The sequence below is a fragment of the Bufo gargarizans genome, chromosome 3, assembly GCF_014858855.1.
Source record: "Bufo gargarizans isolate SCDJY-AF-19 chromosome 3, ASM1485885v1, whole genome shotgun sequence".
In the NCBI taxonomy this organism is placed as follows: Eukaryota; Metazoa; Chordata; class Amphibia; order Anura; family Bufonidae; genus Bufo; species Bufo gargarizans.
Genome location: NC_058082.1, coordinates 311213377 through 311237863, shown reverse-complemented (window position 1 = coordinate 311237863; position 24487 = coordinate 311213377). Strand labels below are relative to the sequence as shown.

At 47.4% G+C, this 24487-nt stretch overlaps 1 protein-coding gene across 6 annotated transcripts in view; it reads left to right on the top strand.

The window, feature by feature from the left end:
• The first annotated feature begins 1088 nt into the window (after positions 1-1088).
• The window catches only part of SRRM1 (serine and arginine repetitive matrix 1), a 40871-nt gene continuing 17472 nt past the window's right edge, over positions 1089-24487 (top strand). For 4 of the 6 annotated variants that reach the window (XM_044286891.1, XM_044286893.1, XM_044286890.1 and 1 more), the window contains exons 1-12: positions 1089-1208; positions 7166-7255; positions 8590-8712; positions 11056-11226; positions 19418-19521; positions 19614-19865; positions 20843-21022; positions 21579-21698; positions 21845-22116; positions 22231-22311; positions 23331-23417; positions 23581-23722. In XM_044286891.1, the coding sequence (XP_044142826.1) occupies positions 1188-1208; positions 7166-7255; positions 8590-8712; positions 11056-11226; positions 19418-19521; positions 19614-19865; positions 20843-21022; positions 21579-21698; positions 21845-22116; positions 22231-22311; positions 23331-23417; positions 23581-23722 (1643 nt within the window). In that variant the 5' untranslated portion in view covers positions 1089-1187. The remainder of the gene's footprint in view (positions 1209-7165; positions 7256-8589; positions 8713-11055; positions 11227-19417; positions 19522-19613; positions 19866-20842; positions 21023-21578; positions 21699-21844; positions 22117-22230; positions 22312-23330; positions 23418-23580; positions 23723-24487) is intronic. The other 2 variants (XM_044286894.1, XM_044286892.1) reach the window with 1 other exon arrangement.

Here is a 24487-nt window from a genome sequence, read left to right as displayed (position 1 = left end):
TCGTGTGCATGAGGCCTAAAGCTGACAGTCTGCAGTTAAAGCACATGTTCGTTTCATTTCAAATCCATTGTGGTGGTGTATAGAGCCAAAAATGTTAGAATTGTGTCGAGGTCCCAATATTTATGGACCTGGCTGTATATCTGCTTTGTGATCTGCAAATCACGGATCCACAAAATACAGATGCACTCTGTGTGCTGCATTTTGTTCCTAGACCTGTTGTTTTCAATGGGTCTGTGTTCCACGTTTTGCGGACATATTCTTTTTGTGGAATGGACATACGGATGCGCAAAGCGCTCAGACGATCCATGTGCTTTCTCCCTCCATATGTCCGTTCTGCAAATAGATAGCACGGGTCTTAAGTAAAAGTCAACGGGTCCACAAAAAATGCGGATCCACCACGAACTACATCAGGTATTTTGCCGTATGAGAATTGGTGGACAGCAAAATGGAGTCGTGCGCATGAGGCCTTTATCGTTGTTTTGGTTCATTTTTTTGTTGCAGATTTTCTGTTTAACAACCCCAGTGATGTCTTTGGGAAATTGAGGTGCTGTGTGTGGCAGCAATATATATTTTTAATGCAACCTGCACTGAATTGCTAAAACTTGTCCTTTTAAGGACTATTGTTGTATCTGGCAGCAATATATATTTTTAGCGCAACCTGCGCTAAATAGCTTGCAATTCTTTGGCCGCTGCAGACAGCAACATTACCTACGCTACATCTCATATATAACGTTTGCGTATTCGAAATATCAGTGACATTCAGTGTAATTTTTTTCGCCATTGGTGACAGCGACATTATCTACGTTACATCTCCAGTATAACGTCAGCCTAAAAATATCTGTGACATTTAGAGTACTTCTTCCCTCAGCTGGTCCCATTTCTATGCAAAGTGTAGGCACCATTCTGTATTTTATTTTTACATGCCACGTGTGATTTGTAAGGCGGGCTCGTACCCTGGTGAAGTCAAGCTTTGGGTGGCACTGAGGCTATTTTCCACGGCAGCCAGGACTACCCGCAGCACCTCCCCACAGGCGGCCGAAACGTCGCTGTTACTACTGCTCACTGCTGACGTCACTCCCTGCCTGTTTCCAATTCACCACGTGACCTTGAGACCCCGCCTTTTTACCTCTCGCTGCCTTGTGGGAAACGGGGAGCTAAGCTGCGTGAGGAGGCGAGAACGAGGCAAGATGGACGCGGGCTTCTTCCGCGTGAGTATGGGGTGTTCTAGGCGGGGAGGCCGGTACAGGGAACGTTATGGCGGGACGTGGGGTCGTGTACGGGCTGTGGATTACACCGGCGCCTGTAGCGCTTGTGTTATCGGGCAGAGGCCTGCGAGCGGAGGTCGAGGCCTGTTCTGGTACGCTGGACGGACAGGACTGCGCCTCGTGTGCTCCGTGCTGTGGTAATAAAGCCAGCACTGGGACAGGAATGTGGGGGTCCCGGGGGTCCCTGTCTACGCTCTGCCGCATTGCCGCTGCTGGCAGCTGTAGTGTGCTGCACGCCGAGCGGGAATCCAGAGCTACCACCTCCCCCCGAAAATCTCAAATGTTCAGATGCCCGGGAATCCCTTCACTAAGGACCAGCACAAGTATTCCTCTAAGTGGGGGAGGTTCTGCCACTACATGAGGACTGACTGTAACTGATCCTCCTTAGGCCCCTATGAGCTCACACTCCAATTGGTCAGTGATAGTGATCAAAAACCGGAGGCACTCTACTTTACTTCAGGCTTCACTACAGGTTTTGGCTCGCAATAACTGATGGAAGTAACAGAAGTGTGAACTTGACTGTAGACCAGGGATGGGCAAACTCATTGACAATGAATGAGGACAAAACTGAAGCGTTTTTCTTTCTGGTATTGAGCCCCTATGACGGATCTCAATACCGGGAAATATTAGCGCTTTTGTGAAAGTAGTCTAAGCTAGTTTCATATAGCCAATAAAATTTCAGTATTCTGTTCTGGCGTAGGAACAGAAATACTGGAGTTGTTGGACCCATTGTATGCTGGACACACCTGGTGCCATCCACTATAGGGGTTTAATGACAGATCCCATCCACTACAATGGGGTTTGCGTGTTTTCCAGCATGAGTACCGCCTTTCTGCTGGACAAAATAGCACTGCATCAGGCATCGGCAACCTCTGGCACTTCAGTTCTGGTGAAACTACCACTCCCAGAATGCACACTTGCTTGAATGTTGTCAGAAGTCACATAGAAGTGAGTGTGGGGCATGTTGGCGTGCCGGAGGTTGCTGATCTCTGTTCTGGAATCTCGGAAACTGTCAAACGAGGGGGCAGCTTTACTGGCAGAAGCGTGGTGCCCTGAATAGAGGACAGGGGGCAGCTTTACTGGCAGAAGTGTGGTGCCCTGAATGGAGGACAGGGGGCAACTTTACTGGCAGAAGCGAGGTGCCCTGAATGGAGGACAGGGGGCAGCTTTACTGGCAGAAGCGAGGTGCCCTGAATGGAGGACAGGGGGCAGCTTTACTGGCAGAAGCGAGGTGCCCTGAATGGAGGACAGGGGGCAGCTTTACTGGCAGAAGCGAGGTGCCCTGAATGGAGGACAGGGGGCAGCTTTACTGGCAGAAGCGAGGTGCCCTGAATGGAGGACAGGGGGCAGCTTTACTGGCAGAAGCGAGGTGCCCTGAATGGAGGACAGGGGGCAGCTTTACTGGCAGAAGCGAGGTGCCCTGAATGGAGGACAGGGGGCAGCTTTACTGGCAGAAGCGAGGTGCCCTGAATGGAGGACAGGGGGCAGCTTTACTGGCAGAAGCGAGGTGCCCTGAATGGAGGACAGGGACCCAAGGTGCATTGCAGAAAGGAGCATTTCTCAGTTTCAGAGCAGTGTATTTTCACAAGAACGGTATGGTTGTGTTTTGGGGGCACCTACCCTACATGGCGGTATGCTTGCTTTGGAGGTGACAAACTCCCTAAAAGTTACTATATCCTGGGTTTCTTGCTTCTAAATATTGTTGGCCTATCCTCAGCATATAGCTAAGGGGAGCTATATGTTTAATTGATGACTTGATCACCAGAAATTCGAACTTCTATATATGGGGGTGTAAATGGTGATTTATATTTAAAACTTAACTTTTATTTAATTATTATATAGAATATGGTCCCTTGATGTTCTTTTAAGAAAAGAAAGTGTATAGTGACACCAGGGATATAAGAAAGTACGCAGCGGCACCTTTGATATACACAAGAAAAATTTGCGCGGCGGCACTTTACAGACAACCAATGGTCCTACCGTACAAGTCAGGATCCTCTGGTCGCCTTGAATGTTCAGTAACTCCAATAAACTGAAAAGAGCAGTTAAGGCTGGACAGGGGGTATTGGTTGATAGGTGGCCCCTATAACGGTTCTGACTCGGCCCTAGCATCCTAACACGGAGCACCCGTTCTAATAAGAACGCCCCCATCCGGAACCTTGCCCTTTTTGCTACTTGGCCCTATTGTGCCCTAGTGTAGCTAATCCCTACACGCATGTTTCGTTTACAGCACTCATCAGGGGATTTTAGGCAAATACAATATCCTCAGCATAGGTCATCCATATCAGGTTGCCAGGGGCCCCTGCCAATCTGCTGTTTGAAGGGGCCACAGCGCTCCTGAGTTTCAGCCTCTTCTGTGTGTACTTGCATAGTAGCGGCGCTGCAGTGTCGTTATTATGGAAGTCTCTGCCCCATTCACATGTGCTATAACATCCACCGTATGTTCCTCGCTTGCATGTCTGAGAGCTGTGGGTCGGGTCCAGTGAATTTAAAGGGAGAGAACTGGAGGGAATGCCTGTGACAGGTGCCGCGTATTCAGCCTTTTCTGTGGATGTGCAGGATACATGGCCCTCTATGTAGTTACGACCTCATACAATCAGGTTGCACTGGGCAGACCTCCCTCGGCCTGTGATTGGCTGGCTGAGAAAGCACTTCCGCTGTGCCCGGGGGATAAGAAAGTACAGAACAGCAGGAGATTGGTCAATACCTTGTTGTGAGCTGGTCACAAGACAATCCCTTTAATTGGCTTTCTACAAGTGTGCCTGAAATGGGGAAATTGCATTGTGGGCATAGTGAGATCTGTACAGCACTGTGTGTTATCTTGGCATCATGAATATCTGCTCCTAGGGCCTATTATAGGGAACGTGCGCTCCCAATAACTGGTCCATATAATCAATCAGCCGATAAGTGAGGAGTCCCTCATTTGGTGGCTGATGGGGTCTGTCATCAGGATGAAGGATGCCCGCTTGTCTGTGACATAGCTCCATGTGTAATCTGGGGTGTGGCAGCACGGTGGCTCAGAGGTTGGCACTGGTGCTTTGTCTGTAAAGCCGCAGTAAAATAATCAACCGGACTGAACATGGGAGGAATGACTCGGGTGGCATCGGGTGTTATCGTCCATCCGCGCTCACACTGCCAAACACAGAGCTGGTAAGAGTGGTTGCTGACGTGGCGTTTAGTAAGGTCCTTCATTGACACTAGAAGGAAGAAACCCTAAATGTCAGGTGCCACTGGTGGGTCTCCAGCCTGTGCACTGTATGAACCAAGGACATGGCAAGGTGCTGCTTACTAATGAGCTGTGGATGGGTCCGGAAAATTATTAGTTTCGTGCAGTCTGCCGCCTGTTAGTCATTGGGCACTAACTAGTCACAAGTCCTCTGGTACATGTATGTTTTCAACTGCTTTATGGAAAGCATGTGCTCATACATGTCGCTTGAGTTGACTTGTGGACCACGTGTGGCACGGCTGGTAGAATACCCACATCCACCGTACGGCCTAAACTAGCCATCAAGTCACTGCTCATGCTGGGCCTGTATTTCTGTGCAGCCACAAACTTTCAGACGCCAGAACTCGGAGCTTCTGGAGAGCTAATTAATGAATACCGAAAAGTACAAAAATTCTAATCACTCCACTCTCCATGTATTAAAATGAAACAATAAAAAAATATAAAAAAAACTTGCAGCGCTGTTGTCCCAAAACGCCGGTACTATGTAAATGTTGGGTGGATGACAGGTTGATTCTGGTAAGTTGGCTCTGCAGCGTCTCCTGTATCAGACAAGGAAATTCAGAGCTAAACATTGGCAGGACCAAGACACTGTCTGAACTGGGTGAATCTTCTGAGTAGACGTTAGGAAGGAGTGGCATTCTCCACTTGGGCGGATTGTATTACATTCTGTGGTACTGGCTACGTGCTTCGTGTTTCTATTATTCTTTTTTTACCTTTTAGATTGTGGTATTGGGAAAACATTTAGGGTCCATTCACATGTCCGTATGTGTTTTGCGGATCCGCAAAACACTGACACCGGCAATGTATGTTCCACATTTTGCGGACCGCACACCGCCGTCACTCTCATAGAAAATGCCTTTTCTTGTCTGCAATTGCGGACAAGAATAGGACATGTTCTATATTTTTTTTTTTTTGCAGATGCGAACATCACATTTTGGCCTCATTCAAAATGAATGGGTCCGCGCCTGTTCGGCAAAATTGCGGCATGGATTCGGCCCCATTTTTGCGGACGTGTGAATGGACCCTTTATGTCAAATTGGCTAAAAGTGAAAAATCTAAATATTTATCCCCGTCAGTGATCACTGTAACCGAAAAGAATCTGCTGGTTCACTGGTTTTCTTTGCTTCACCTCCCAAAAGAATTGAAAGTGAGGAATAAAGACTACAGGTTGCTTGGGACAAGCTCAGTACATGTAACTAAAAAGTTAAGTGGTCAGAATTTGGCGATGCAAAGAAAAGCTCAATTCCTCCAAAGTTTTATGGGTTTTGTTTCTATGAGGTAAAACTGTCCCTTCATTTTCTGGGTCAGTACGATTACAGCGATACAACATTTATAACTATTATCTCGCTTTAATACTAGAAAAGAAAAACTTTGGAAAAAGTACATTTTTCTTTTCCAGTTTCACCCCATTTGGAATTATTCCCCACTGTGTTGTATGAAATAATAAATGGGGCCATTACAATGTCCCACAAGTTGTGGAATGAGAATAGCGAGAACACGCCAGCACCGCCTGGACGACTTCTTGTGCAAGGACCCGGCCCAGTCCGCAAGTAATCCAGTAAAAGGAGTTACCGCATATTCTGTGGAGATGCATCTTTTTATATTAATGAAAATAAAGATTGGCGATTCCTAGTGGGATGCATGATTTTGCTAAAACACATGGACACAATCACTGGGTACACTATAGTAACTGGACCACCAATGATTATTTGTGAGCCACGGAGCGTCCGTGAGGATACTGAGCTCAACGAGAGGGTGTATAGAGCAGGGGTCAGCAACCTCCATCACTCCAGCTATTCGGAAACTACAACTCCCAGAATCCTCTTCACTTCTAGAGGAGTTAAAGAATAGTTTAGTAAGTGTGCATGCTGGGATTTGTAGTTTCACAGCAGCTGGAATGCCGTAGGTTGCTGATCCCTGGTATAGAGCATAGTGGTGCCAGCCCCTTGATGTGTGAAATAACTGATTTGCATATAAATTAAAGATATCACGGCAGCGGTTCACTCTAGAAACAAAAGAAAGGTATCAATTTAATCAGCATGATCAACTCTAGCATATGCCAGGTTTAGTAGGGTTGTTCAGGATGACAGACGCTCTTTAATGTCTTTTACACAGCCGGTATGTATCTCCATAGTCGTATCGGATCTGCATTTATGGTCAGTTTGACCTGGACAACCAGTGACAGGATATGAATATACTGCAGGCACTGATTGTCTAGTGTCTGTGCAAGAGCTTATTCACACCACCGTTTCTGTTATAAAAATGTACAAGTCAGTGGTGCTATTCACACATCCGTTTATTTCATGGCTCCTTTTCCCTAGTATGAGAAACTCTGTGCATATCCTATTCTGGTTCATTGTTGTGGATTCGATTCTCTCAAAGTATGAGAATGTGCTATGTTTTAACACATATGGAAAATTGGACGGACATGGTTGTGTGAATAAGACCTCACAAGCGCAGTCCGTACACTTCAGGGGCATTGCCGGATTCCATCAGATTTCAGTCGATTGCTTCTTAGCACTAAAAAACATTTAAAATGGGCATCCCATTTAGGCAAAGAAGATGACAAATCTACCTTCCCAATCCCAGGTCTGCCCAAAATAAAATGTGGTAATTGAAGTACAGCTGTTGTCTTGCTGCCGTTTTGAATTTTCTTTTCTCCTCCGTTGCACAGGGCACCAGTGCGGAGCAGGATAATCGTTTCAGCAACAAGCAGAAGAAGCTCTTGAAGCAGCTTAAGTTTGCAGAATGCCTGGAAAAGAAGGTAAGAATCCTCAATGGCACATAGTATTGATCAATTGATTTAAATTAAAGGGTTTGTCATCAGCAAAATCGTTATGTAGCTGGCTGACATTAGGGATGTGCTAATGTCAGCAGAACATAACACTATGACTTATTTCCCCCTGCCTGCCGCCATTCGCGCTAAATAATGACTTTTATAATAGGCAAATGAGCCTCTAGGTGCTAGTGGGGCGTTGATTGAGCACCTAGAGGCTCCGTCCTCTCACAATTTGACGCCCTTGTAAAGGTGATTGATATCCTTGGTCTCCTCCGTGCCCCGCAAATCCCGCGCCTGCGCCGTCCCATTTAAATCGGACTTCCCTGTCTAGTCTAATTTTACCATCACATACAATGGGGGCATATCGCTGGCTCGGCTATTTCCATCTGTCCCAATTGAAATAAATAGGAGCAGGGGCCGCGCGTGCCCAGTGCGCTCCTATTCACTTCTATGGGAGCAGCGTTTGGTGGTGGGCGGACCCTGGGAAATCCGGGTTCCTCCAGCCACAGCTCTCCCGCTCCGTTCTCGTTGTAGGTGCAGGTCCCACCTCTAGGAACCGCACCTATCATACAATGGGGGCATATCCTAGCCCCCATTGTATGTGATGGGAATACCCCTTTAAAGGGGTCATCCGAGAATTTATATTGATGACCTATCCTCTGGATAGCTCATCAATATCAGATCAGTGGGGGTCTGACTCCTGGAACCCCTTCCAAGCAGCTCTTAGAAAAGGCCGGCAGTCGGTGAGCTCTGGAGAGTTCGGTGCCTCCCTGAAACAGCTGATTGGCTGAGGATAGGTCATCATTAACCTGATTCCTTTGCTGGCTTCATTAATTTTTCGATTGCGTTATACACTCCCCATTTCCATGGTTATGACCACCTTGCAATCCAGCAGCGGTGGTCGTGCTTTACCACTATATAAAAAAGTGCTGGCCTTTCTGGTGACCGGCACCGTGGGAGTGAGCCTAGACTAGCGCTTTTTCCTCCGCTGCTGGATTGCAGGGTGGTCATAACCAAAGAAACAAGCAGTGTATAATGTGATGGAAAAATTAGTCCATCCAGCAAAGGAATCAAAATAGACACACGATACATTAGTAAGTGCCTTTGTATTAACTTTCTCTACATGATGACTGCCACTTGCTGAAGTGACACAGCCCCTTTAAGCTTCCTTTTCCTCCTCACTGCCACAGCGCTGTGTTGAGTAGGAGCAGGTGACTCGGGATGTCCATTCTAGTTATTGGTAGTTTTCTAGCTTTTATAGTACTTATGTCTTTGTGTAAGCGCAAAACTTTTTTTAAAGGGCATATCTTCTGTTTCAGGTGGAAATGAGCAAAGTAAATCTGGAGGTCATAAAACCTTGGATAACGAAGCGTGTGACAGAAATATTGGGCTTCGAGGATGATGTGGTTATAGACTTTATTTTCAACCAGCTGGAAGTGAAGGTATAACTCATTGAAGGTTTCAGACATTGATATCTGTTTTTACTTAGCATGTACATTGTGTGAACAGTCAAATCGTTTAAAAACCATTGTCGTGGCTTAAGTTTAGATGGTGGTACGTGGTATTCAGACTGCAAGTCAGGAAGACGTTTTTGTTTTGCTGTGTGAAATGGGTTAGATGGCAGTTTTCTAATGATGATGTGATTTATGATTTAAAAGGCCTGAACCAAATTGGAAGTTATTCCTTTCGTGTGACGTATAGCACCATCAACTATTTAGGGCACAGCAGAGTGAGTGTCCAATGTCGCTCTGACCCAACTCTTGATGATGCAGTGTGTGTTCTGGAGGTGAGTTGTTGTGTTACAGTGGATGAGCAAAGGCACAGTAAAACTATGTACCATTTATAAAGGTGGAGAAGAATCCATACTAAAATTACACTCGGAAATGAACAGTTTGGAGAGAGAATATTGTTTTGTGGCGTAGTGCTGCTAACCTCTGAACACAGAGCAGATGGGGCGGGCAAATGATTGTTGGTCACCTAGAATACGCTCAATAAAAAGGACGGGGACATCGCACAGAGTTGGATGGCTTTAAAAAAAAAAAAAAAGCTGGCACTTAGCACAGGACAGTAAAAGTTTAAAGTATCCTTCGTACTTGTGCCATCATTTATTTTATAAAGATATATAAATAATTCTTATCTTAAAGGGATGACTGATAGCTAGAATACCACATTATGATCATTGGGGATTCCGATCTCTGCCCCCCCCCCCCCCCCCCCAACACACAAGTGGGTGCAGCACTGAGTCGCCTTTCATTGAGAATGAAGCAGCACAACTGTCGGGTGCCTGGGAGTACTACTGTGCAGAGCCAGTGAAGGGGGTGCAGCACTTAATTGGTGCAATATACAATCACTTGAAGGGATAGTCCCTTAAATAGGTTGTCCCACCATAGCAAAGTATCACGTATCCACAAGATAATTGATGGGTGTTTAATCGCTGGAAGTCCCACTGCTGATCTTCCCACTGATCGAGAAAAGGGGTCTTGTCCAAACACCCCCCCCCTTCTTTTGAATGGAGAGATGGTCCATTTGCTGTCTGGGACTGGTGGATATAGCAAGCACAATTCTTTCTCTGCCATTTTAAATGAATAGTGGCAGTGCAAATGCATGGCCACAGCTCTTGATTAGTTATCACCAATTTCGTCGATAGGTCATGGATTTCTGTGTCCCTTCTGAGAGTTTTTATTTTTATGTTGGCTTTTAGTTTTAGCCTTTTGTTATCGGGCCTCTCCATTCCTTAACCTGTCCACTCTTAGGGCTGATTCACACGACCAGAAAACACAGCCCGTATGTCAGCCGCATGTCCAGAGCTGCAGTCGGTTTGGGAGATGCGGCCGACACGCAGGCCTCTGTTCCTGGGCCTAGCACAGTTGTGTAAATCAGCCCTTAACCCATATAAAGTGGTTGATTGGATACAACTATAGCACCTTGCGTGCGTGTTTTAATTTTGAATAAGTTTTTTTTTTTTTTATGCTCTATTCTGCACTGCCACCAAACAGCAGTCACAGGCTGCAATCATCACAGGTCTGATTTAATTGGGTTAGTAGAAAACTTTTATACATTTCTGTTTAAACTCATGCTTTTGAAATAAAGAGTAGATCTTTGATAACCTTTTTATATTTGTGGCTGTGTACTCATTATTGCTTGTTCATTTTTTGCAATTTAGATAAATGGTATAACATTAAACTCAAGGTGGTTGAGTTGCTGTAGGCAGTCGGAAGCAAGCCAAGCGAACGCCTTTCTCTCCAGGGGAACTTGGAGATACCAAAAACCTCCCCAAGGTTCCAAGAAGAGGCTGAAGACTGCTGGAATTTGTGCTGTTGCGCTGTGCTTGTCACAAGGACCCCTATTGCTTCACTATGCAAGCGATGTGTGAATTTGTCCAGTGTTGTTGAGAAACCTTTTAAGCCTTTGTGGACTATAACTGTTCTGAACGTGTCACCCACCAGTGTAGTCTATGGACTGTGTACGTTGCAGGGGAAATGCATGAAACCCATTCTATTATAGCCAGTGATTTCAGTAAAGAGTACCACTTCTTAGTGAGTAGGTAGGATAGATTCTAAGTAGTTTTTGCATTTTACTGCAAGCTTTGCCAACATCCACAAAGGATTAACAGGCAATATAATAAGGCAAAATATTAAATCTTTGCCAGACTATAAGCCACAAAGACATAGGGAAAGCTAAACTGCTTCTCACAACTGTACAAAACCTAGATGCATATAAAAAGCACACTCTGAAGTAATGCTTTTAGTACTCGCCTGTAAATCTTCCTGTGGTTTCTTTTGCAGAACCCAGATTCCAAAATGATGCAGATTAACTTGACTGGCTTTCTAAATGGCAAAAATGCCCGGGAATTCATGGGAGAGTTGTGGCCGCTTCTTTTGAGTGCACAAGAAAATATTGCTGGCATTCCTACTGCATTTCTTGAATTAAAAAAAGAAGAAATAAAACAGAGACAGGTATGTTTGTGATGGCAAAAGCTGGACTCATTTGTGAGCTATGTCTGTGTTGGGGCATCCGAACGTTCTTGATGACAGATATTGGAGATATTGTGTTTATTCTTTGGTCCTGGATTCAGCCCAGTCCACAGTGTAATGTTTAGAGCTAGTTACTGCAGCACTGCTCTAGGGCTGCAGCTGACGATTATTTTAGCAGTCGAGTATTCTACCGATTTATTTTTTCGATTTAAGAGTACTCCTAATGAGAAAAAATAATAATTTATAGACTGTTTGTTTTCCTTTATAAAAACTCATTAGACCCCCTGCCATCAGTCCCCAACACCCTTCATTCCACCCAGTGCCATCAGCTCCACTATCCCCCAGTGCCATCATCTCTCCCAACCCAGTGCCATCTCTCCCCTAAGGCCAGGCCACGCCACTCTTCAGTTACACCATGGACACACAGTCCGTGAAAGCCCAGCCTGCCCTCCTGACACCCGTGTCATTGGTTGCTATGATGCTGTGCACTCCAGGCGCCTGGCCATAGTCACGGCCCCACTTCCTCGGTGTCACCAACTTGCATTTCCAGCAGGGGCACAGCCGACACTCCATCGTTCCGCGCTCCTCTGGGTCTGACGTCACACACTGTCAGGTCATGGGCGTGTGTATGTCAGGGTGTACAGAGCAGGACCATGGACGTGCTGTGGAGTGTCCGGAGGCCCCCCCCTGCCTGAAAGGTGAGTATTCGCTCCCGCTCCGTGGTCACGTGGCACAAACAAATCCTCGATGCAAAAAATTTGCATGGATAATTTTTTTTGTTTATTCTTTTTTTTATTTTATAATCTTTATTACATTTTTACATAATTGTTCAATAATCATCTTATTCTTATATTACATATAAATATCCCCCCACCCCTGACATATCAGTTGCTGAAAAAGAAAAAAAAATATATTTCTCGCCCATTTTCCTTGGGGGACACAGACCTTGGGTATAGCTCAGCTCCCTAGGAGGCGTGACACTAAGTAAAACTGTTAAGCCCCTCCTCCATCAGCTATACCCTCAGCCTGGAGATAGAGGCTACCAGTTTTAGCTTAGTGTCCAAGGAGGCAAGACACTCCCTGCTACTGCAGGGCTGTTTTCTCCTTGTTATTTTTACTTTTTCTTCTAATTTTGTTATTTTATTTTTTTCCTAGGGATACCAGAGACGCATTAGACCTCTCTGCTCTCCCGGGGTTGAGCTGCGCCAGTGCCAACTTATCTGCACTGCTGCCTCCCCCACAGAAGCAATAGGAGGATCTGGGCAGCAATGGCTCCCCTACATCCCGCCAGCTAGGGGGTCGCCCGCACGCCAAGCCCCTCTTCCAGCTTCCTGCCACTGCGGTGCCAGTGGCTGAAGGGGCGACCCTGCTGGAAAGGACTGAGGGTGAAGACGTCGGACGGTGAGATGGCTATTCCAGCCCATACCCCGTCCCTATCTGCAGCATCTACCCCTCTGGGTAAGGGGGGCACCCGTGGTCGCTCATTCTGAGCGCTCATCTGCAGCACAGCAGCATCCTCAGCACCCCCACGCCGTTCCCCCCCCCACGCTGCTATCTTTCTCCCCCCCCCCCCTCCCCCTCATTTGGGGCTGACTCCATTTTTCTCTTCTCTCTCTCCCCCTTCCCGCCGAGAACGGGGGGCGGGGCTTAGCGGTCCCGGCAGGGGCGGGGCTTACGCGCGCGTCATTTTGGGGGCGGAGCTACGTTCTCCTTCACAGGAGACATTTCAAGCGCTGGAGGGGGCAGAGCTTGTTCCCCGTGCTTTCTGCTGAGGTTTCCCGCGCTTCCTCACTCCTGACAGGAAGCTGGGACACGGTGGGGGACTCTAACCTCCTGTGTACATCGCTCGGCTTCTGTGGGCGCTCTCTGCTGCTCACTGCTGTTCACTGCTTCTCTGCTGCTGCTGATCTGGGCCATCTCCTGACGTTCTTCTGAGGCACTGGTAGGACAGTTAACCCTCTCCTAACCCTCCTGGTAATAGCTGCTATAACCCTTTGTGGTCTCTATATTAGAGTACAACCACACTTCAGCATGACAGATCTCACAGGTGCCCCCAAACCCTGGTACCATGCCTGTACCGCCTGTAAGGAACTTTTTCCGCGTGAGCAATCTGAGCCGCATTGCCTTGCATGTCAGGCCCCGGTGCAGGGCCCGCTTCCCGCTGCGCCCCCCGGTGCCTCTGAACCCCCTGACTGGGCTAGGTCTCTGTCTCAGGCGGTGGAAAGCCTTACACACGTAGTGGGCCGTCTCGTGGATAGACCGCCTCTCCCGCAGGCTGCCACAATCCCTGTCGCACCCGCTGGGACTACCGTTTCTGCTGCCCCCACTGGTTCCCTGCCTCCCAGCGAATCTTCCAGGGCCCGGCATACTCAGAAACGTTCAAGGGTTGAGCGCACATCTTCTCCAGATGCTTCGCTCTCTCCGCCATGCGTGCGAGCTCAGTCAAGTCTATCCTCTCAAAGGGATACGCTTTCTGAGGGAGAACTGGCGGATTCGGACGTGGACATGGACTCAGAGCTTCCGTCCAAATTGGCGTCCGCGGTGGGGCATCTTGTCACTAGCATCCGTGATACCTTTCAGCTACACGATGACCCCCCCAGCTCTGAACAGGCTGGCGTGTCCTTTCTCCGCCCCAAACAGGCCTCCAAGGTTTTTCCCATACACGCTGATTTTTCTTCTGTGGTATCCAAGGCTTGGACTCGGCCTAACGTCCGCTTTATTACACCCAAAAAGCTGGACATTTGTTATCCCTTTCCAGCGGATTCTGTGACCACGTGGACATCCCCGCCTAAGGTTGATCCTCCCGTGGCTCGCCTGTCCAAAAGCACTACTATTCCTGTACAGGACGGATCTTCCCTCCAGTCTGTTGAGGACCGTCGTACGGAATCCCTCTCCAAGGCCATATTTACTGCCTCTGGTTCGGCCCTTAGACCGGTCTTTGCCTCCGCCTGGGTTGGCAAAGCGGTCTCTGAATGGGGTTTGCAACTGGAACGGGAGTTAGGGTCGGACGTCCCTGTTCAGGACCTCCGTTCCTTAGCCCAACTAATTGTTCAGGCCGGAAAATTCGTCTGTGAGGCCTCCCTTGATGCGGGTGCCCTCATTGCCCGTTCCTCTGCCCTGGCAGTTTCTGTCAGGAGGGAACTCTGGCTGAAGGTTTGGGCGGCGGACGCCGCTTCCAAACGCTCTTTGGCCGGCCTACCATTCACGGGTTCCCGCCTGTTCGGAACCCGTCTGGACGAACTTATATCAGAGGCCACGGGTGGGAAGAGTACTCACCTCCCCCAGTCCAGGCCAATGGGCGCCCCCCGTGGTCGCGCTGGTTCGTCCCGTTTTCGGTCCTTTCGCAAGCCCACCGGGTCTAGACCCGCGGCCAGTTCTTCTTCCTCTGGCCCAGCCCAGGATAGACGCAAGAAGCCGTTTTTTCGGACGCAACCTACCTGGCGCAAGTCCCAGCCTGCACGGGCTCCCACAGGCCAGCAGCCCTCTGCCTGAAGGTGCGCCCCCACCCACCCGGGTGGGGGGCCGCCTTCTCCTATTCAGGAACGTATGGCGGGCCCACATCTCAGACGCATGGGCGCTCGATTGTATCTTGCGGATACAAAATCGAATTTGCGTCCATTCCGCCAGACCGTTTCTTCCGATCCCGTCCTCCGCGAGATCCCGTACGAGTGGCTGCCTTCTTCGCGGCCATTCACTCTCTAATGGACAAGGGTGTCGTCGCCCCCGTGCCTCCGACGGAAAGGTTCAGGGGGTTCTACTCGAACCTCTTTGTGGTTCCCAAGAAGGAAGGCTCAGTGCGTCCGATCTTGGACCTAAAACGCCTGAACCGTTTTCTCCGACTGCAGAGATTCCGGATGGAGTCTCTCAGGTCCGCAGTGGCCTCCCTGGAAAGAGGGGATTTCATGGCCTCAATCGACATTCAGGATGCATACCTCCACGTTCCGGTTGCTCCATGTCATCACCGCTTCCTGCGCTTCGCGGTGGGGGACGATCACTTCCAATTCGTCGCCCTTCCCTTTGGTCTGGCGACGGCTCCTCGAGTGTTCACCAAGGTCCTGGCCCCTGTCTTGGCCCTTCTACGTTCAAGAAGTGTTTTTCTTCTCCCATACTTGGACGACATCCTGGTCAAGGCACCCTCCTTCTCTCAGACATCCCGCAGTGTGGAACTCGCTCTGGAGACCCTGACGCGGTTCGGTTGGATTATCAACCACCCCAAATCTTCCCTTACCCCCTCCAGACGGCTGATCTTCCTGGGGATGCTCCTGGATACAGAGTTGGCGGAGGTCCGCCTTCCGTCGGACAAGCGTCTGGCCCTTCGCGGGTCGGTTCGCAGTCTCCTCCGTCATCACCGCCCTTCCCTCAGATCCAGCATGCGGTTGTTGGGAAAGATGGTTGCCTGTTTCGAAGCGGTGCCGTTCGCACAATTCCGATCCCGCACCTTTCAGAGGGCAATTCTGTCGGCCTGGGACAAATCACCGAGGAGTCTGGACAGGACCTTTCTTCTGCCTCCCCTGGCTCGGGCTTCCCTCGGCTGGTGGTTGCATATCCCTCTAAGGGGGAAGTCCTTCCTTCCACTGAACTGGCTGGTGATTACCACAGATGCCAGCTTACGGGGGTGGGGGGGGGTTTTCCCTCCCCGGTCCGTCCAGGGCGTTTGGTCTCTATCGGAGTCCAGACTTCCAATCAATATTCTGGAACTGAGGGCGATTCTTCTGTCCCTCAGACACTGGACCCATCTGCTGAGGGGCCACCCTGTTCGGATCCAATCGGACAATGCCACGGCTGTGGCATACATAAACCATCAGGGAGGCACTCGCAGCGCTGCAGCGATGCAAGAGGTGACCCTCATTCTCCTCTGGGCGGAGACGCACGTGCCGGCCTTATCTGCGATTTACATCCCGGGGGTGGACAACTGGGCGGCGGATTTCCTCAGCCGGTCCACCATCGACCCGGGAGAATGGTCCCTGCACCCAGAGGTGTTCGAAGCCCTTTGTCTTCGCTGGGGTCGCCCCGACGTGGACCTCATGGCCTCCAAATTCAACCACAAGGTCCCCCTATACCTGGCCAGGGCACGGGACCCGAAGGCATACGGCGCCGACGCGCTCGTCCTTCCGTGGCGCGAATTCTCCCTTCTGTACGTCTTTCCTCCTTTTCCCCTCCTGCCACGGGTTCTTCGGAGGATCGCGGCAGAGGGCGTCCCCGCGATTCTAATCGCCCCGGATTGGCCCCGCCGGTCTTGGTACGCCGACCTAATGTTGCTGTTGGCAGACGCACCGTGGCCACTGCCCTCCAGGGAAGACCTTCTCTCTCAGGGACCGATCTTCCACGAGCATTTAGGCTCGCTACGTTTGACGGCGTGGCTATTGAGACCGCCGTCTTAACGCGACGGGGTTTCTCCGCGGACGTAGTCCGCACCATGATCCGGGCTCGTAAGCCCGTATCCTCTAGGATCTACTATCGGGTTTGGAGGTCCTATCTGGGGTTCTGTGAGTCCCGGAGCATCCCACCTCTCCGGTTTTCTCTTCCCACAATCCTGTCCTTCCTCCAGTCGGGTCTGGACCTGGGGCTGTGCCTCAGTTCTCTGAAGGGTCAGATTTCGGCGCTGTCTATTCTTCTCCAGCGTCCTCTGGCCCCTCTAGGGCCAATTAAGACCTTTTTACAAGGGGTGGCTCACTCTGTTCCGCCGTACCGCCCTCCAGTTCCTTCCTGGGACCTGAATGTGGTGCTCTCGTCGCTCCAATCAGCCCCCTTCGAGCCTTTACGGGAGGTCTCCCTTCGCCTTCTGTCCTGCAAGGTCATCTTTCTTGTGGCCGTCACGTCTCTCCGACGGGTGTCGGAGTTAGCGGCTCTTTCTTGCTCCGAACCTTTCCTGATCTTCCACCAGGATAAGGTTGTGCTTCGGCCTGTCCCGACTTTCCTGCCAAAGGTGGTCTCCGCCTTTCACATCAATGAGGACATCGTCCTTCCGTCGCTCTGTCCCTCTCCTTCCCACCCCAGAGAACGGGAACTGCACCGTCTGGATGTGGTCAGGGCGTTGAGGATTTACTTGGAGGTCACCGGGTCCTTTCGGCGCACGGACTCCCTGTTTGTGGTTCCGGAGGGTTCGCGCAAAGGGTTGGCGGTCTCCAAGGTGGCTATTGCCCGTTTCATTAAACTGGCGGTGTCTGAGGCTTATCGAGCCAAGGGCAGACCTCCGCCTTTCGGCGTCACTGCTCATTCCACCAGAGCAGTCGGAGCTTCCTGGGCGCAGAGGCATCGGGCCTCGGCTGAACAGTTGTGCAAAGCAGCCACTTGGTCCTCTCTGCACACTTTCACAAAGTTCTATAGGGTGCATACGCATGCATCAGCGGATGCTGCTTTGGGCCGCCTGGTTTTGCAGGCAGCGGTTTCCTGATGCTCTGGTGGTGTTCCGCCTTGGGTTTGTGGTCCCTCCCTTCTTGGACTGCTCTTGAACGTCCCAAGGTCTGTGTCCCCCAAGGAAAATGGGCGAGAAAAGGAGATTTTTGTATAACTTACCAGTTAAATCTCTTTCTCGCTCTTCCTTGGGGGACACAGCACCCACCCTTCTGTGTTTGGTTACAGGGTTATGGTCTGGCGCCCCGTTGGGTTGCTGGCTGGTTGTTTCCGTTATTGGTTGTTATCATTTCACTACTTGGACACGCAACTGGTAGCCTCTATCTCCAGGCTGAGGGTATAGCTGATGGAGGAGGGGCTTAACAGTTTTACTTAGTGTCACGCCTCCTAGGGAGCTGAGCTATACCCAAGGTCTGTGTCCCCCAAGGAAGAGCGAGAAAGAGATTTAACTGGTAAGTTATACAAAAATCTCCTTTTTTTTCCCCCTCCCGGCCCTCAGTTTATTTAGCCATTTCTGCCTTATCCTGGCAAATCTGTTTTTTCTTGATCCCAACTAAATGGAACTCCTCTCTGGCTAGCGACACCCTAATGCGGTTCTCCCATTCTTTCACTGTAGGAACTCCACTCCCCCTCCATGTCCAACTATGCATTTCCTGGCTTGGAACAGTAGTTTAGTCACTACCTCCCTATGTTGGGGGGACCTTTTTTAATCGAGTACTCGTTGCAGCTCTACATTGCTCCCATTCACAGTAACCAGCTCCATCTGATTCTGAAGATATTGCAGAACAGCTGATCGGCAGTCTGACCCCCACCAATCTATTGATGGCCTGCAGCAGAGTTTTGATCTTTCTTCTTGATGTAAACTTTCTGGGACTTTACGATCATACCAGATCTAAACTCTAACTGTGGAAAGCATTTAAAGTCATGATGGATTAGATATCTTCGGCATTGAAAGGGTTTTAAACATGGTTACATGGGTTTCTCCAGGTGTTTTTCTGTAAAAAATAATAATAAATTAACATTATGCCGTGTTCTAATAATCATAATGATGCATCGTAGCAGAGTCTTATATACTATAATTTAGGGCTGCACGATATGGTAATTTTGTGCGATTGCGATTAGGACCCTAAAAATTGCGATAACGAGATGCGATGCGATATTTTAAGGGAATTGTGCTTGGCTTTTCAAGGCAAAAGCACACGAATTACTGGTAATGCTGAAATGTAGTTATGCTTAAATCAAGAACTAAAATGCACAGTGTTTTTCAAAATAAAACATCTTTTACTAAATAAATAACATATTTGCATTACTGCAAAAGTACAAAATACAAAACTTGCCATTTTCTCAATAGCACTGCACAGAACAGATAAATGAAATAGAACATTTGTTCATTAAAATAACGACTTGCCTCCAGCCCCTCCTCCCTCCCCGTAACTGATGTATCGCTGGCTGTACAGCATAGCGGCCGGCAATACATCCGTGTCAGCCACGTAAAAGTCAACCATCGCTTTATAATACTCGCTGCCCCCCCCCCCCCCCCCCCCCCCAAAAAGTTTCTTATAAAGCAAAAAAATATGGTAATACAATTGCAAAATTTTTGGGTCGGCCAATTGGCGATTGCTATATGGTGATTTATTGCGATTGCTTTGGCGATCTATTGTGCAGGCCTGCTGTAATTGGTGCACAGAGCATTGCCTAGACTGGATGCACATTTTAGCTGGGAGCAGTTATACAACAGACAGAGCTTTCTGTTTCTGCCTCACATTTTTATTTATTTTTTCCTCCCTCATGAAAACACTGATCTTGATTTTGTGCCTAGATTGAGCAGGAGAAGTTGGCAACTCTGAAGAAGCAAGACGATGATAAAGATAGAAGAGATAAAGAGGACAGAGATAAAAGAGATCGATCTAGAAGTCCAAGAAGGTAACTTAAATCAACACTCATTTGTTGCTTATCTGTGTGGTCTAAAAGTTTAAGCCGATATAGAATTGCCTTAACTGTTTTATTTTCTCTAGGCGAAAATCTAGGTCATCTTCACCAAGGAGGAGATCATCCTCACCGCGAAGGAGGTCTCCAAGTAGGAGAGAGAGAAAAAGAAGCCCCTCTCATTCTCCACCTCCACGGCACAAAACAAAAAGCCCTAGTCCTTCTCCTCCTCCTCCTCCACCTCCACCTCCAGTTCTTGACAAGGGAGAGCTGGAAGTTCAAGAACCTGAGCCATCTCTAAAAGTAAAGGAGCCATTTGTACAAGAGGCCACATCGTCTAGGTAACTATGAATGAACGGACCTTTTTTGTAGTTCTTTTGGTACGTCCACATGTGACTGAAATGCAGCAGATTTGCTATTGTGGATTTTTGTGACTATATGCACAGCTTTATACAGTACCAGGAATTCTCATCCATGTGTTGCAAAAAGTCCACAACAGAAACTAATGCAGTGCATATTTTAGTAATGCTAGTTAGTGATGATCTGGCAGTGTAATACTGCCGATTACACAGCGCGCACTGCCACCGACAAACTATTTTTAAAACTACTAAAAGATTCCAATTGCCCAATGAACGAGTGTTTGCTTGTTCATCAGGTAAAGCTGATTTAGTATGGGGACAAAGCAATGGCATAAGTGAGTGCTTCTTCCCATACCGTGGAGGAGATTGCTGCATGTAATAGCAGCTGTCTCCTCCGCTAGCGAGCAGGTGTATTAGGGTCCTGAGAATGGTAAATAAGACAGGATCCAATTGATTGTCAGAGCTTATCCTTTCTTTGTACAATGACCTCTGCACAGGTCACAGGGCATGCCTAGAAAACTCTCCCATAGAAGTCAGCCTGACCATTGTGTATATGGCCCATAGGGCTGAAATAAAGCAATTTTCTTAATGCTTTGTAAATGCTGTTAAGAACGGCTCAGGCAAGATGGCAGCCCCCATAATCATGTTCAGGTAATAAAATAAATCTCCAATTAGAAACTGAATTCACCGCTGCTTCAGACTCTTACTAATACTTGACTTTGCTCTAAAAAAATTACCATCTGTTTAATAGTTTTAGTGAATTGTTGTGTATGCAGTTTAAACAAAAATTGTTAGTATTTATAAATAGTTTTTTACTTCAAGTGAAATCTGTTGCACCTTGCTGTGGCCAGCACTACTGTTTTTGTGCATGAAGCCTTTCATAGATGTGTCTACCTAATTTCATGCTTTCCCTTGGAGCAAGCTTTGGGATCAATGTGTTTTTTGTTCTTTTCTTCCAGTGACATAGTTAAGATCTCTAAACCTGATTCTGCACCAGATACTAAGGATGTATCGCCAGAGCCAAATTTGCGGAAAGTTAAAGAGGAGCGACATCGCCACAGGTCTCGTACACGTTCAAAGTCCAGGTCTCGTTCCCCTTCCCATTCTAGACCACGGAGACGGCATCATTCGAGATCCAGGTAGATGCTGGATCTTTTGTGGTTAATGTTTTTTATTTTTCCAGTCTTAGTGCTTTGATTATTAAGGTGATTTTATTTAACTTGGATATTTAGTCTTATTAAAGATCTTAAAGGCTGTGTACATCTTTGGAGGAAACTTTTGTTTGCATTTTACTAATTTTTGACTAAAAATCATATTTTTAATTGGCCTTTAACAATTGAGTCGTTCTGTCACAAAGGGTTAACTCTTTCTGACTGACTGGTACTTTCACTTTTCTCTTTTGTGTTGTCATCTAATAAACCTTTTCTCTAAACTACTAATCATAAACATTGTAACTGCATTCTTATTAGTAACTGAGCTATTATGAGAGTTTATAATGTCAGAGATGAGGAGCCCAGATGGAAAAGAGAAAACCCAGAGGCTGCTACCAGAGCATCTCATCTATGTACAGGAAAAAGGGCTCCATATTTTTTATAAAGACCAGTTGAAATAATGATTGTTAGCTCATTAGTATGCACTAATAAAAATATGCCCCCAAAGGTGTACATGGCCTTTAATACAATGATTATATAATAGGTCTTACAGTCCAAGGAGGCGTCCTAGCCCCCGACGTAGACCATCTCCTCGAAGGAGAAGCCCCCCTCGACGAATGCCGCCTCCTCCTAGACACAAGAGAAGCAGAAGTCCTGTTAGACGGTACTTGCTAATCTTTTGTTCATCTTTGATAATGGTGATTGTCATTTTCAGTTTTCAGTATATACATGATCTGACATCTATTACACTGAACAATAGTTTTTTTATATTTTTATTATTAGTATTCTGACTTTTTCTTAAATGCTCAGTAGGAGACGTTCATCAGCATCTTTGTCTGGAAGTAGTAGCTCATCATCTTCATCCAGATCACCGCCACCACCTCCTAAGAAGCAACCCAAAAGAATTTCTTCCAGCCCACCACGTAAGCCACGCCGCTCATCTCCATCTGCTAGTCCTCCACGAAGGCGATATAGACAGTCTCCACCACCAAGTCCTCCACAGAAAAGGCGTTCCCCATCTCCACAGCAGTCATTACGTTCAAGAAAGCCTCGAGGGTCTGTTTCACCTGCTCATACTTCAGGTAATCACAAACATTTGGCTTAGTTACTAAGTGATACTATTCAGTACCCTGCTGTGGACTATTTGTTGCTGTCTGTCCTAGTTTTATATTTAGGTTTTGGTGTATTCTTTACAGCATCAAAGCACAAAATTATAGAGAAGCGGAAGACGCCATCACCTCCTCCAAAACCACGCAGAAGGGAAATATCAGAGTCTGGTAGGTCATAAAAAGTTTACATTAGTGTCTATTCCCCAATATAATGTATGACTTCAGTTTATATTAATGGTAGAGCCTGGCCCCATTGGTTGAGAGGTGCCGCATATCTGCATCTATGGCACCAACCTTGTAAATCGGTCGCCTGTAGTAGAGGGCAGTTGTGTTTATTGGGCCCTATTAAACCGGTATAGGAGAAGTTGTCTGTTTTGCTTGTATTATCTGAAATGCTGTGGGTCTCTGTCGTGGGTTTTCATGAAGCTAAGGCCTCATGCACATGACCGTTCTGGTCCGCATCCGAGCCGCAGTTTTTGCGGCTCAGGTGCGGACCCATTCACTTCAATGGGGCGGCAAAAGATGCAGACAGCACTCCGTGTGCTGTCTGCATCCGTTGCTCCAGTCTATGGCACCGCAAAAAATATATAACATGTCCTATTCTTGTCTGTTTTGCAGACAAGAATAGGCATTTCTACAAGGGGCCGCCTGTTCCGTTCCGCAAATTGAGGAAGGCACACGGGCGGCTTCCGTGTTTTGTGGATCCGCAATTTGCGGACAGCAAAAAAACTGAACGGTCGTGTGCATGAGGCCTAATCCACAGTGTACTGTACCAGCAAAGTGAATGAGTTTTTAGCAGTTATAATCCATACTCGTTTCATTGTGGATTTCACCCTTTAAAGTGTAGAGCTAAATCTTTGTCAAGTCTTGCCACAGTGACTGTATGAAAAGTCAAGCGAGACTGTTTGCTGTGCTAAAAGTCCAAACGGAGGACGTAGAATGGAGTGACTTCAAAGAATTTTATCCAGAAAAGCATCCGCTAATTTTTTTATTTTTTGAAAAAATTAATAGAATATTTATATGTGGATGATGAATAATTTTTTTGATTGTCCCTTTTTTAAATGTCATGCTATTCTGCTCTTTTCCCTGCTTTAGGTGACTCCACACTTACTGCCCGCCACTCTCTGCAGAACATGTATATTATATTCTTTCCAATTTGAATTTTAAGACCTACTTTGATTTTGCAGATGATGATAAGGGAGGCAAAATGGGAACATCAGATTCCGTACAGCAGCGTCGTCAGTATAGGAGACAAAATCAGCAGTCCTCATCAGGTAATTGTGTTATGGAGAAAGAGATAGTGATGCTCTAAAAAGTAAACATTGTGAAAAACTTAAGTATTGCAAGTAGAAATTGATGCCTTGGGTGTTGCTTCACAGAACTTTCATTAAATGCAGTTGAAACCTCTGAATAAATTACTCTATTATTGCTTTCTAGATTCTGGGTCATCCTCCTCATCAGAAGATGAACGGCCAAAGCGCGCAGGAGTAAAGAATGGGGAAGTTGGCAGGAGACGTAGGCAGTCTACATCAAGAAGTCCGTCCCCTTCTCGAAAACGGCCCAAGGATCCTTCTCCACAGTAAGTACCTCTGTAGCTGAGTTTTCTTCTGGCAATACAAGTCTTATACCTGCTGCTAAAAAATGGAAATCTGAAAATGCTCATAAATATATATTAGCAGTTTAGGCCCCAATAACATTTAGTGTACGGTTGTGCGAACCGCAGAGAATGTCCGGGTCAGGCAACAGTCTAAATGTGTATGGGGACCCTTCCTGACCATTGTATATTTATATATTTTTTTATTTTTATTTCTCCTAAAAATAAGCCTACGCAACTTTTATCCTCTATTCCAGTGTTTCCCAACCAGCGTGCCTCCAGCTGTTGCAAAACTACACCTCCCAGCATGCCCGCACAGCCAAAGGCTGTCCGAGCATGCTTGGAGTAACACACACACTCTTGGCAGCACCAAATCGGTGTGTGTATATGGGAGAGCACTGACGGTTATGGGACTATAGGAATCTTTTAGGCTCTGTTCACATTAACCTCTTTGGTTTAGAACAGATCAAAGGAGATTTTTTTTTTTTTTTTTTTTTCCTCTCCTTCCTTCAAAAAGCCACTAAGAAACTAACAGAATTTACTCCAATCAGAAAGTATAATTCAAATGAACAGCACATTTTTAACAGAAGTGCTTCTTTACGTTTTTTTTAAGTGTCCATTCACACATCTGTGGAATGGGTCTGCATCCTTTCTGCAATATACAGAACGGGTGTGGACCCATTCATTCTCAGTGGGGCAGGAATGGATGCGGAGAGCACGCTATGTGCTCTTCGCATCTGCATTTCCGGA